This window comes from Zonotrichia leucophrys, unplaced genomic scaffold, assembly GCF_028769735.1.
Source record: "Zonotrichia leucophrys gambelii isolate GWCS_2022_RI unplaced genomic scaffold, RI_Zleu_2.0 Scaffold_855_20869, whole genome shotgun sequence".
NCBI classification, from domain to species: domain Eukaryota; kingdom Metazoa; phylum Chordata; class Aves; order Passeriformes; family Passerellidae; genus Zonotrichia; species Zonotrichia leucophrys.
The window spans coordinates 1-14,225 of NW_026993060.1; the positions used below are offsets into that span (position 1 = coordinate 1).

The following is a 14,225-nucleotide window of genomic DNA, read 5'->3' on the forward strand; positions in this document are numbered from 1 at the left end:
TTATTGGGTTCTTGGTGTCCCCAAGGGTCCCCAGATGTCACCAAGGGTCACCAGGGGTCCCCAAATGTCCCCAAGGGTCACCAAGGGTCACCAGGGGTCACCAAGGGTCCCAAAATCCCCCAAATTCCCAAGGGTTTGGTCAAGTTTTGGGGTTCTCGTTGGGTTTGGGGTTTCTCGTTGGGTTTTGGGGTTTCTCGTTGGGTTTTGGGGTTTCTCATTGGGTTCTTGATGTCCCCAAGTGTCCCCAGATGTCACCAAGTGTCACCAGGGGTCCCCAAATGTCCCCAAAGGTCACCAAGGGTCCCAAAATCCCCCAAATTCCCAAGGGTTTGGTCAAGTTTTGGGGTTTCTCGTTGGGTTTTGGGGTTTCTTGATGGGTTCTTGGTGTCCCCAAGGGTCCCCAGATGTCCTCAAGGATTCCAAAGGGTCCCCAGGTGTCCCCAAGTGTCCCCAAGGGTCACCAGGGGTCCCCAAGGATCACCAGATGTCCCCAAGGGTCCCAAAATCCCCAAATTCCCAAGGGTTTGGTCAAGTTTTGGGGTTCTCATTGGGTTTTGGGGTTTCTCAATGGGTTCTTGGTGTCCCCAAGTGTCCCCAGGGGTCCCAAAGGGTCACCAAATGTTCCCAAGTGTCCCCAAGGGTCCCCAAGGGTCCCCTGGGTGTCCTCAAGGGTCCCCAGATGTCCCCTGGGTGTCACCAGGGGTCCCAATATCTCCCCAATTCCCGAGGGTTTGGTCAAGTTTTGGGGTTCTCGTTGGGTTTTGGGGTTTCTCGTTGGGTTCTTGGTGTCCCCAAGTGTCTCCAGATGTCCCCAAGGGTCACCAAGTGTCCCCAAGGGTCACCAGGGGTCCCAAAATCCCCCAAATTCCCAAGGGTTTGGTCAAGTTTTGGGGTTCTTGTTGGGTTTTGGGGTTTCTTGTTGGGTTCTTGGTGTCCCCAAATGTCCCCAGATGTCCCCAAGGGTCCCCAGATGTCCCCAAGGGTCACCAGGTGTCACCAAGGGTCACCAGGGGTCCCAAAATCCCCCAATTCCCGAGGGTTTGGTCAAGTTTTGGGGTTTCTCGTTGGGTTTTGGGGTTTCTTGTTGGGTTCTTGGTGTCCCCAAATGTCCCCAAGGGTCCCAAAATCCCCCAAATTCCCAAGGGTTTGGTCAAGTTTTGGGGTTTCTCGTTGGGTTCTTGGTGTCCCCAAATGTCCCCAAGTGTCCTCAAGGGTCCCCAGATGTCCCCAAGTGTCCCCAGGTGTCCCCAAGGGTCCCAAAATCCCCAAATTCCCAAGGGTTTGGTCAAGTTTTGGGGTTCTCGTTGGGTTTTGGGGTTTCTCGTTGGGTTCTTGGTGTCCCCAAGGGTCCCTGTGTGTCCCCAATCCCGTTTTTGGGGTTCCCATCCCCATTTTTGGGCTGCTTTTTCCCCATTTTTGGGCGGATTTTCCCCATTTTTGGGCTCCTCGATCCCATTTTTGGGCTCCTTTTCCCCGTTTTTGGGGTCCCCAATCCCATTTTTGGGGTCCCCTCCCCATTTTTGGGCTCCCCAATCCCATTTTTGGGCTCCTTTTCCCCATTTTTGGAGTCCCCGATCCCATTTTTGGGCTCCTTTTCCCCATTTTTGGGTCCCTGATCCCGTTTCTGGGTCCCCGATCCCATTTTTGGGGTCCCCAATCCCATTTTTGGGCTCTTTTTCCCCATTTTTGGGGTCCCCGATCCCATTTTTGGGGTCCCCATCCCCATTTTTGGGGTCTCCAATCTGTTTTTGGGGTCCCCATCCCCATTTTTGGAGTCCCCGATCCCATTTTTGGGGTCCCCAATCCCATTTTTGGGGTCCCCAATCCCGTTTTTGGGCTCCTTTTCCCCATTTTTGGGGTCCCCCCAGGTGTTTCTGCACTCGCTGGTCCGGGACCCCCAGGGCCGCAAGATGAGCAAATCCCTGGGCAACGTCATCGACCCCCGTGACGTCATCGGGGGCGCCACGCTGCAGGTGGGACCCCAAAAACGCCAAAAATCCCCAAAATCATCAAAAACCCCACCCCAAAATAACCCAAAACCCCAAAAATCCCGACCCCAAAACCCCCAAAATAACCCAAAACCCCAAAAATCCCCGACCCCAAAAAACCCAGAAACCCCCTGACCCAAAAAAACCCCAAAATCATCAAAAACCTCACCCCAAAATAACCCAAAATCCCAAAAATCCCGACCCCAAAAACACAGAAACCCCCTGACCCAAAAAGCCTGGCCCCAAAACCCACCCAAAATAACCCCCAAAAAACCCCAAAATAACCCAAAACCCAAAAAAACCCACAAATCCCTGGGCCCTGAGGGGCTTTGGGGTCATTTTGGTGTTTTGGGGTGATTTGGGGGAAAGTTTGGGGTTTTGGGGTCATTTCTGGGGATGATTTTGGGGGGTTTGGGAGCAATTTTGGGGTGATTTTGGGCTGATTTTGGGGCGATTTTAGGGATTATTTTGGGGTAATTTTGGGGTGATTTTGGGGTGATTTGGGGCTGATTTTGGGGTCGTTTTGGGGTGATTTTGGGATGATTTTGGGGATGATTTTGGGGTGATTTTGGGTCATTTTGGGGTAATTTTGGGGATTATTTGGGGTCACTTTGGGTTAATTTTGGGTGATTTTGGGGTAATTTTGGGATGATTTTGGGGTGATTTGGGGATGATTTTGGGGTGATTTTGGGGCAATTTTGGGGATTATTGTGGGGATTTTTGGGGTGATTTTGGGGGTCATTTTGGGGTGATTTTGGGGATCTTTTGGGGCTGATTTTGGGTTGACTTAGGGATGATTTTGGGGATTATTTTGGGGTCATTTTGGGGTCATTTTGGTATTTTGGCTGATTTTGGGTTATTTTGGGTCATTTTGGGCTGATTTTGGGGATTATTTTGGGTGTTTTGGGGTATTTTGGGATTATTTTGGGATGATTTTGGAATTATTTTGGGATGATTTTGGGATTATTTTGGGATGATTTTGGGATTATTTTGGGTGATTTTGGGGATTATTTTGGGTCATTTTTGGCTCATTTTGGGGGTAATTTCAGGGTAATTTGGGCTGATTTTGGGGTCGTTTGGTGATTTTGGGGTGTTTGGCAATTTTGCTCCCCAGGAGCGCAAAGAAGCTCCAAAGCCGAACCCTGGACCCCAGAAAGTCGGGCGCCCTGGAGGGAGTGGACCCCAAAACCCCAAGACCCCCAAAATCCCCCAAAATAACCCCAAATTCCCCAAATTACCAAACCCCCTGAGCTCCCAAAATTCCCCCAAAATCACCCACAAATTACCCCAAACCCCTGAGCCCCCAAAATTCCCCAAAATCCCCTAAAACCCCCAAGTCTCCCCAATTACCAAATCACCCACAAATTTCCACCCCCTGAGCCCCAAAATCCCCCCAAATTGCCCAAAATTCCCCGAATCCCCTAAATCACCCCAAACCCCCCAAATGCCAAAATCCCTTGGCCCGAAATTGCCCAAATTCCCCAAATCCCCAAATTCACCCCCAAAATCCCCCAAATCCCTAATTACACCCAAATCCCCAAATTCACCCCAAACCTAACCTAAACCAAAATGCCCAAATTCACCCCAAAAATCTCCCAAATTCACCCCAAAGTGCCCCAAATTCACCCCCAAATCCCCTAAAATCCCTCAAACTTGCCACAAATCACCCCCAAATCCCCCAATTTCACCCCCAAATCCCCCAAATTCACCCCAAAAAATCCCCCAAATTCACCCCAAATCCCCAAATCCTCCCGAATCCCCCACAAAAATCCCCAAATTCACCCCAAATCCCCCAAATCCCCCCAAATCCCCAAATCCCCCCAAATCCCCCAAATTCACCCCAAATCCCCCCAGCGCCGTCAGTTCCCGCAGGGCATCCCCGAGTGCGGCGCCGACGCCCTGAGGCTGGCACTGAGTGCACACAATGCTCATGGTGAGACCCCCACCCAAAATAACCCTGGGACCCCTCCCCAAATCCCCCTGAACCCCACAGGGATCCCCCAAATCCCCCTGAACCCCAAAATCCCACTGGGAACCCCCAAATCATCCCCAAAATCCGCCCAGGGACCCCCAAAGCCTCCCTGGCACTGAGCGCCCACAACGCCACGGTGAGACCCCCACCCCAAATAACCCCTGAGACCCCTCCTCAAATCCCCTGAACCCCAAAATCCCACTGGGACCCCTCCCCAAATCCCCAGGGACCCCAAATCCCCCAAAATCCCACTGGGACCCCCAAATCATCCCCAAAATCCACCCAGGGAACCCCAAATGAACCCAAAATCCCCCAGCACTGAGCACCCACAATGCCCACGGTGAGACCCCCACCCAAAATCACCCTGAGACCCTCCTCAAATCACCCCAAATCCCAGGGACCCCCAAATCCCCAAAATCCCACTGGGAACCCCCAAATCATCCCCAAAATCCACCCAGGGACCCCCAAAATCCCCCTGCGATCCCCCCTGGCCCTGAATGCCCACAATGCCCATGGTGAGACCCCCGCCCCAAATAACCCTGGGACCCCTCCCCAAATCACCCTGAACCCCAAAATCCCACTGGGACCCCCCAAATCATCCCCAAAATCCCCCTGATCTCCCCCTGGCACTGAGTGCACACAACGCCCACGGTGAGACCCCCACCCAAAATAACCCCTGAGACCCCTCCCCAAATCCCCCTGAACCCCTGTAGGGACCCCAAACTCCATCCTGGGACCCCCAAATGGGTCCGGGGGCGTTCTGTGGGGGGAGGGGGGTCCTGGGGGAATTTGGGGAGTCCTGGGGGGGTCTTGAGGGGTCCTGGGTTATTCTGGGCGGGGTCCTGGGGGGGATTTGGGGGGTCCTGGGGTGTTTTGGGGGGTTCTTGGGGCTTTTGGGGAGGTTTTGGGGGGTCCTGGAGGGTTTTTGGGGGGTCCTGAGGGGGTCCTGGGTGGATTCTGGGGGGGTTCAGGGGGTCCTGGGTAGATCTTGGGGATTTTGGGGGGGGGTCCTGGAGGATTTTTGGGGGTTTTGGGGGGTCCTGGGGGGTTTGGAGGGGTTTTTGGGGATGGGGCCCCGGTGCCCCGCCCCCAACCCCAAACTCCGCCCCCAACCCCAAGCTCCGCCCCCCATACCCAAACTCCGCCCCCTCCAGGCCCCGAGGTCCGGGTGGGCGTGGCCTCGGTGCTGACCCAGCGCCGCTTCTGCAACAAAATCTGGAACGCGCTGGGGTTCGTGCTGAGGGCGCTGGAGGGGCAGGGGGACCCCCCAAAGCCCCCCGAGGAGGTAACGGGGACCCCCAAAAATACCCCAAAAACATCCCTTGAAAACCCCAAAAACATCCCCTGAAAACCCCAAAAATACCCCAAAATATACCCCAAAAATACCCCCAAAACATCCCTTGAAAACCCCAAAAACATCCCCTGAAAACCCCAAAAATACCCCAAAAACATCACCTGAAAACCCCAAAAATACCCCCAAAATGTCCCCTGAAAACCCCAAAAATACCCCCAAAAACATCCCCTGAGAACCCCAAAAATACCCGAAAATATCCCCCAAAAATACCCCAAAACATGCCCTGAAAACCCCAAAAATACCCCAAAAACATCCCCTGAAAACCGCAAAAATACCCCAAAAATACCCCAAAAACATCCCTTGAAAACCCCAAAAATACCCCAAAACATCCCTTGAAAACCCCAAAAATACCCCAAAAACATCCCTTGAAAACCCCAAAAATGCCCCAAAAACCACAGGGACCCCCCAAAACCCCCTGAGGAGGTAAAAGGGACCCCCCAAAACCCTAAAAGACCCAAAAATATCCCAAGAAATGCCCCCAAAACCCCAGAAACCTCAAAAACCCCGAAAAGCACCCCCAAAAACCCCAAAAACATCCCCAGATCACCCCAATTTTGTGGGTTTTCCCCCCCAAGTCAGCCAAATTTACCTTTTTTTCCCCAGATTTTCCCAATTTTTTGGTTTTTCTCCCCATTCCAGGTGGTCCCCGTGTCCCCCTGAGTGTTTCCAGCCCCCTCCCCAATCCCAGATCACCCCAAATCCCCATTTTTGCCCCCAAATTTCCTGGTTTTTTCCCCCCAAATCACCCAAATTTCCCGGTTTTTTTCCCAAAATGACCCAAATTTCCCATTTTTTTCCCAAAATGACCCAAATTTCCCGTTTTTCTCCCCATTTTAGGTGGTGCCCGAGGCCCCCATGGACCGCTGGCTGCTGTCCCGCCTGGCCGCGGCCGTCACCGAGTGCTGGCGCCGCCTGGAGGCGCTGGAGGTGCACTGCGCCCTGGCGGCCGTGCAGGGCTTCTGGCTCAGGAGCTTCTGCGACGTCTACCTGGTATGGGAGCCCCAAAACACACCAAAAACACACCAAAAATGCACCAAAAATACACAAAAAATGCACCAAAAATGCACCAGAAATTACCCCCAAAAATGCACAAAAATAACCCCAAAAATAATCAAAAATTACCCCAAAAATACACCAAAAATTAACCCAAAAATACACCAAAATTAACCCAAAAATACACCAAAAACACCCCAAAATTACCCCAAAAACACCCCAAAAATACACAAAAAATACCCCAAAAATTACCCTTTCAATTACCCTAAAAATAACCAAAAATTACCCTCAAAAATTATCCCAAAAATTACCCCAAAAACACCCCCAAAATACACAAAAAATACACCAAAAACACCCCAAAAATACAGAAAAAATACACCAAAAACACCTCCAAAGCTACCCCAAAAATAATCAAAAATTACCCCAAAAATTACCCCAAAACCACCCCAAAAATACACCAAACACACCCCAAAAAACCACAAAAAAATGCACAAAAAATGCACCAGAAATTACCCCAAAAAATGCACAAAAAACACCCCAAAAATTACCCCAAAAAGTACCCTAAAAACACCCCAAAAATGACCCCAAAAACACCCCAAAAATACACCAAACTTAACCCAAAAATACACCAAAAATTAACCCAAAAATACACCAAAAATTAACCCAAAAACACACCAAAAATACACCAAAAACACCCCAAAAATTTACCCAAAAATACACCAATATTAACCCAAAAATGTACCAAAAATTAACCCAAAATTAACCCAAAAATACCCAAAAAATGCACAACAAATGCATAAACAATGCACAAAAAATACACAACAAATACACAAAAATACACAAAAAATGCACAAAAAATACACAACAAATGCACAAAAAATGCACAAAAATACACAAAAAATAGACAAAAAATAACCAAAAATTACCCCAAAAATTACCCCAAAACCACCCCAAAAATACACAACAAATACCCCAAAAATTACCCTTTCAATTACCCTAAAAATAACCAAAAATTACCCCAAAAGCTACTCCAAAAACTACCCAAAAACTTACCCTAAAAATAACCAAAAATTACCCCCAAAACACCCCAAAAATTACCCCAAAAATTACCCCAAAACCACACCAAAAGTACACCAAAAATACTCCAAAAATACACAAAAATTACCCCGAAAATTACCCTTAAAATTACCTAAAAATTACTCCAAAAATTACCCTTAAAATTAACCCAAAAATAACCAAAAATTACCCCAAAAATTACCCCCAAAACACCCCAAAAATTAACCCAAAAATTACCCCAAAACCTACCCAAAAATTACTTTAAAAATAATGAAAAACCACCCCAAAAATTACTGGGAAAATAATCAAAAATTACCCCAAAACACCCCAAAAACACCCCAAAAAATACCCAAAAATTTACCCCCAACACACCCCAAAAATGGGCACCCCGCATCCCATTCCCTGTCCCCATTTTGGGTTTTCTGCTCTTGATTCCAGGATTTCTTTCCTGATTTTGGGATTTCTCTCCCAATTTCTCACCCCAATTTCTGCATTTCCCTCCCCAGGAGGTGCCCAAGGCGTCCCTGCAGTGCCAATTTCGGGATTTCTCACCCCATTTTGGGATTTCTCTCCCAATTTTGGGATTTCTCTCCCAATTTCGGGATTTTTGTCCCAATTTTGGGATTTCTCACCCCAGTTTTGGGATTTTTCTCCCCAGGAGGTGCCCAAGGCATCCCTGCAGTGCCAATTTTACGATTTCTCTCCCAATTTCACAATTTCTCTCCCGATTTTGGGATTTCTTTCCCGATTTCGCAATTCCTCTCCCAATTTCGGGATTTTTGTCCCAATTTCGGGATTTCTGCCCCAATTTCACCATTTCTGACCCCAATTTTTTCATATTCCCCCCCAGGAGGTGGCCAAGGCGTCCCTGCAGTGCCAGTTTTGGGATTTCTCTCCTGATTTCGCGATTTCTCTCCCGATTTCTCTCCCAATTTCACGATTTCTCACCCCAATTTTTGCATTTCCCTCCCCAGGAGGTGCCCAAGGCGTCCCTGCAGTGCCAATTCCAGGATTTCTCTCCCCATTTTGGGATTTCTGTCCCGATTTTGGGATTTCTCTCCCGATTTCGCGATTTCTCTCCCGATTTCGGGATTTTTGTCCCAATTTCGGGATTTTTGTCCCAATTTTGGGATTTCCTTCCCCAGGAGGTGGCCAACGCGTCCCTGCAGTGCCAATTCCAGGATTTCTCTCCCCATTTTAGGATTTCTCTCCCCATTTCAGGATTTCAGTCCCGATTTCACGATTTCTCTCCCGATTTCAGGATTTCTGCCCCAATTTCACCATTTCTCACCCCAATTTTGGGATTTCTCACCCCAGTTTTGGGGTTTTTCTCCCCAGGAGGTGGCCAAGGCGTCCCTGCAGTGCCAATTCCAGGATTTCTGTCCCCATTTTGGGATTTCTGTCCCGATTTTGGGATTTCTCTCCCCATTTTGCGATTTCTCTCCCAATTTCACCATTTCTCACCCCAGTTTCTCCATTTCCCCCCCCAGGAGGTGCCCAAGGCATCCCTGCAGTGCCAGTTTTGGGATTTCTCTCCCGATTTCGTGATTTCTCTCCCGATTTCACCATTTCTGACCCCAGTTTTGGGGTTTCTCTCCCCAGGAGGTGCCCAAGGCGTCCCTGCAGTGCCAATTCCAGGATTTCTCCCCGTATTTTGGGATTTCTGTCCTAATTTTGGGATTTCTCTCCCGATTTTGTGATTTCTCTCCCCATTTCAGGATTTCTGCCCCAATTTCACCATTTCTCACCCCAATTTTTGCATTTCCCCCCCCAGGAGGTGCCCAAGGCGTCCCTGCAGTGCCAATTTTACGATTTCTCTCCTGATTTCACAATTTCTCTCCCAGTTTTGTGATTTCTCTCCCGATTTCGGGATTTTTGTCCCATTTTTGTGATTTCTGACCCAAATTTTTTCATTTCCCCCCCAGGAGGTGGCCAAGGTGTCCCTGCAGTGCCAATTTTGGGATTTCTCTCCCAATTTCACGATTTCTCTCCCGGTTTCTCTCCCCATTTTGCGATTTCTCTCCCGATTTCACCATTTCTGACCCCAATTTCTCCATTTCCCCCCAGGAGGTGGCCAAGGCGTCCCTGCAGTGCCAGTTTTGGGATTTCTCTCCCGATTTCACCATTTCTCACCCCAATTTCTGCATTCCCCTGCAGTCTCCATTCTGGGATTTCTCTCCCAACTTTGGTTTTTGTCTCCCCATTTTGTGATTTCTCTCCTGATTTCGCGATTTCTTTCCCGATTTCGCAATTCCTCTCCCAATTTCGGGATTTTTGTCCCAATTTCGGGATTTCTCACCCCAATTTTGGGGTTTCTCTCCCCAGGAGGTGGCCAAGGCGTCCCTGCAGTGCCAGTTTTGGGATTTCTCTCCCGATTTCACCATTTCTCTCCCAGTTTCACAATTTCTCTCCCAATTTCACCATTTCTCACCCCAATTTCTCCATTCCCCCCCCAGGAGGTGGCCAAGGCGTCCCTGCAGTCCCAATTTTAGGATTTCTGTCCCGATTTTGCAATTTCTCTCCCAATTTCACGATTTCTCTCCCGATTTCAGGATTTCTGCCCCAATTTCACCATTTCTGACCCCAATTTCTGCATTCCCCCCCAGGAGGTGCCCAAGGTGTCCCTGCAGTCTCCATTCTGGGATTTCTCTCCCAACTTTGGTTTTTGTCTCCCCATTTTGTGATTTCTCTCCCGATTTCGCGATTTCTGCCCCAATTTCACCATTTCTCACCCCAATTTCACCATTTCTCACCCCAATTTTGGGATTTTCTCCCCCAGGAGGTGGCCAAGGCGTCCCTGCAGCGCCAGTTTTGTGATTTCTCTCCCAATTTCGCGATTTCTGCCCCAATTTCACCATTTCTGACCCCAATTTCTCCATCTCCCCCCTCAGGAGGTGGCCAAGGCGTCCCTGCAGTCCCAATTCCAGGATTTCTCACCCCATTCCAGGATTTGTCTCCCCATTTCACGATTTGTCTCCCCATTTTGGTATTTCTCTCCCAATTTCACGATTTCTCTCCCGATTTCGCAATTCCTCTCCTGATTTCGCGATTTCTCTCCCAATTTCACCAATTTCTAACCCAATTTTGGGATTTTCCCCCCCAGGAGGTGGCCAAGGCGTCCCTGCAGCGCCCCGAGCTCCGGGCGGGCTCCAGGGCCGCGCTGTTGGCCGGGGCCGAGCTGGGGCTGCGCCTCCTGGCCCCCTTCGCCCCCTTCGTGGCCGAGGAGCTGTGGCAGCGCCTGCCCCGCCCCCGCCCCGCCCCCCCCACGCTCTGCTCCGCCCCCTTCCCCCAGCCCCGGAGGGTGGTGAGCCTGGGGGGGACATGGGGGGGGTCTGGGGGCTTTTGGGGGCGAAATTGGGGGGTTTGGGGGCTTTTTGGGGGGAAATTGGGGGGATTTGGGGGGAAATTGGGAGGGTTTGGGGGGGTCTGGGGGCTTTTTGGGGGGCACTGGGAGGGGATTGGGGGGGTCTGGGGGGAATTGGGGGGGTCTGGGGGCTATTGGGGGGGTTTGGGGGGAAATATTGGGGGTTGGGTTTTTGGGGGGATTTGGGGGGGTCATATGGGGTTGGGGTTTGGGTGGGGTGAAATTGGTGGGGGATTGGGGGGAAATTGTGGGGTGTTTGGGGGGTGATATTGGGGGGTCGATGGGGGCTTTTTTGAGGGGAATTGGGGGGTGCTGGGGGATTTGGGGGGAAAATTGGGGGGGTTTTGGGGGAAATGGGAAAATTGAGGGGAAATTGGGGTGGAATGGGGGGGTTTGGGGGGTCTGGGGGGTTTTGGGGGGCACTGGGAGGGGATTTGGGGGGGTTTGGGGGGAAATGGGGGGAGTTTGGGGTGGTCTGGGGGATTGGGGGGGTCTGGGGGGTTTTGGGGGGGGTTGGGGGCTTTTTGGGGGATTTGGGGGCACTGGGAGGGCACTGGGGGGCACTGGGAGGGGGTTTGGGGGGTCTGGGGGCACTGGAGGGCACTGGGAGGGGGTTTGGGGGGTCTGGGGGCTTTTGGGAGGCCATGGCGGAATTTGGGTGGTTTTGGGGGGTTTTGGGTTCACCTTGGGGGGTTCTGGAGGGGTTGTGCACTGAGGCACTGGAGGGATTTGGGGTGGTCTGAGGGGGGTTTGGGGGAGTTTTGGGTGGTTTGGGCTCCCTGGGTGTTTTGGGTATTTTTGGGGGTTCCCGGGGGTCTCACCCCCCATCTCCCCCTCCCCAGTCCCACTGGCGCTGCCCCGAGCTGGAGGCTCAGGTGTCGGCCATGTTGGAGCTGGTCCGGGCCGTGCGGGGGCTGCGCGAGAACTTCCGGGTCAGGGGGTCAGCCCGACCCCCAGGTGAGCCCTGGGGGGGGGGAGGGGTGGGATGGGGGGTGCGGCTCCCAGCATGCCCTGGGGCGGGAAAGGGGGTGGGGAGACTACAAATCCCAGCATGCTTTGGGTGGAACCAAAATGTTTGATTATATGTGGACTACAAATCCCAGCATGCTCTGTGGGAGGCAAAATGGCCGATCAGATATAAACTACTAATCCCAGCATGCCTTGGGGGAGACAAAATGGCCGATCGGGCATGGACTACGAATCCCAGCATGCTTTGGGGAGACAAAATGGCTGATCAGACATGGACTACGAATCCCAGCATGCTCTGTGGGAGATAAAATGGCCGATCAGATATAAACTACAAATCCCAGCATGCCTTGGGGGAGGCAAAATGGCCGATCGGACATGGACTACAGATCCCAGCATGCTTTGGGGAGACAAAATGGCTGATCAGATATGGACTACAAATCCCAGCATGCTCTGTGGGAGACAAAATGGCCGATCAGATATAACGTACAAATCCCAGCATGCCTCGGGGAGGCAAAATGGCCGATCGGACATGGACTACAGATCCCAGCATGCTTTGGGGGGAGACATTATGGCTGATTGAACATGGACTACAAATCCCAGCATACCTTGGGGGAAACAAAAATGGCCGATCCGATATAAACTACAAATCCCAGCACCCTTTGGGGGGGAGCAAAAAATGGGCAATTGGACATGGACTACAAATCCCAGCATGCTTTGGGTGGAACCGAAATGACTGATCATACATAAACAACAAATCCCAGCAGGCTTTGGGGGAGCCAAAATGGCTGCCATAGGTGGGAACTACAATTCCCAGCATGCTTTGGGGGATGTCCATATCCCAGCATGCCCCTCCCTGCCCCAAGATGGCTCCCCCCCATGGTGGCAGCCATGTTGTGGGCGTGGTTTCCCCCACAGTGCTGCTGCAGTTCCCGGAGCCAGCTCCTGATTGGCTGGAGCCCCTCGGCCCCGCCTTCCGGACTCTCTCAGGGGCGGGGTCTGTGGATCTCCTCCCCTTGGGGGCGGAGCCTGGGCCGGGCTGGGCGGGGGCTCCCGCGGGTTCCGGAACCTTCGTGCACCTGCGCATCCAGGTGAGGGCGGGGCCGGGCTGGGGGGGCGGGGCTTGGTGGTTCCAGGGGGGGATTTTTGGGGTTCCTGGGGTGGTTTCGGGGGTCCCAGTGACATTTTGGGTGTCCCAGGGGAAAGTTTGGGGGTCCTGGAGTGGTTTTTGGGGGGTCCTTGGGGGTTTTTGGGTGACGTTTTGGGGTCCCCCCTTGTTCCCCCAGGGCCTGGTGGATCCGGGGAGGTTTTGGGGGTCCTGGGGGTGTTTTTGGGTGACATTTTGGGGGTCCCAGTGACATTTTTGGGGTCCCAGTGACATTTTTGGGGTCCCCTCAGGGCCTGGTGGATCCGGGGAGGTTTTGGGGGTCCTGGGGGTGTTTTTGGGTGACATTTTGGGGGTCTCAGTGACATTTTTGGGGTCCCCTCAGGGCCTGGTGGATCCGGTGACATTTTGGGGGGATTTTGGGGAGGTTTTGGGGGTCCTGGGGGTGTTTTTGGGTGACATTTTTGGGGTCCTTCAGGGCCTGGTAGATCCGGGCTGTTTTGGGGGAGGTTTTTGGTGGTCCCGGTGACATTTTGGGGGTCCCTCAATGACATTTTTGGGGTCTCCTCAGGGCCTGGTGGACCCCGACGCCGCCCGGGCCCAGCAGCAGCACCAGGTTCGTTAACAGAGAGCCTTAATTAGCACCGGAGCTTTAATTAGCAGTGCTTATTAGGCCAAGGGGGGAACGGCCTCGTTAGCGCTGCCCTGATTAGCGCTCATTAATATTCATTAATATTTATTAATATTCATTAATATTCATTAACCCGTCCCTCCCCAGGCCCGAGAGGAGCTGGAGCGGAGCCTGGAGGGGCTGGAGACCCCCGGGGACCCCAAAGGGACCCCCAAAAACACCCCGGGACCCCACCCCTCTTTTTTAAAATAAATGAATTAAAAATTATTTATGCGATAAATAAAGTGAATAAAATGAAACGGTGTATTGTGGGGTTTTTAGGAAGTGAAATGAAATTAAATGAAATTGAATTAAATTGAATTAAAAATAATACAAAGTGAAACAAAATAAAATACAATGTAATAAAATAAATGAATAAAATAATAAAGCTAAATATATGTATATAAATAAATAAGGTAAAGATACATATAAATAAATTAAAAAGATAAATAAAAATTACAAAATAAAAATAAAAAGAAATAAAATAAAATACTATAAAGTAAAATAAAGTAAAATCAAGTAAAATTAAAAAAAATAAAGTGGTCTGGCTTTATTAATAAATAAAATAAAGTAGTCTGAGTTTATTAATTAATAAAGTGAAATATTGTTTATCAAATAAAATTATCTGGTTTTATTAATAGATAAGATCAGATTTATAAAATAAAATAAAGTAAAATAGTCTGGGTTTATAAATAAGTAAATATTTATGAAATAAAATAAAATGGTTGGGGTTTATAATTAAATAAATTATAATTTA

The 14,225-nt window shown here is 50.5% G+C and overlaps 1 protein-coding gene across 1 annotated transcript; it reads left to right on the forward strand.

Moving 5' to 3' along the window:
• Positions 1–1,868: 1,868 nt before the first annotated feature.
• LOC135442018 (valine--tRNA ligase, mitochondrial-like) lies at positions 1,869–13,728 on the forward strand (the record flags this gene model as incomplete). Its single annotated transcript, XM_064701572.1, has 9 exons — positions 1,869–1,973; positions 3,843–3,921; positions 5,115–5,245; positions 6,152–6,304; positions 10,467–10,667; positions 11,570–11,684; positions 12,612–12,784; positions 13,370–13,414; positions 13,577–13,728. Coding segments are annotated over 9 exons (1,107 nt in total), but the record flags the coding sequence as incomplete, so codon positions are not given.
• Positions 13,729–14,225: the final 497 nt, after the last annotated feature.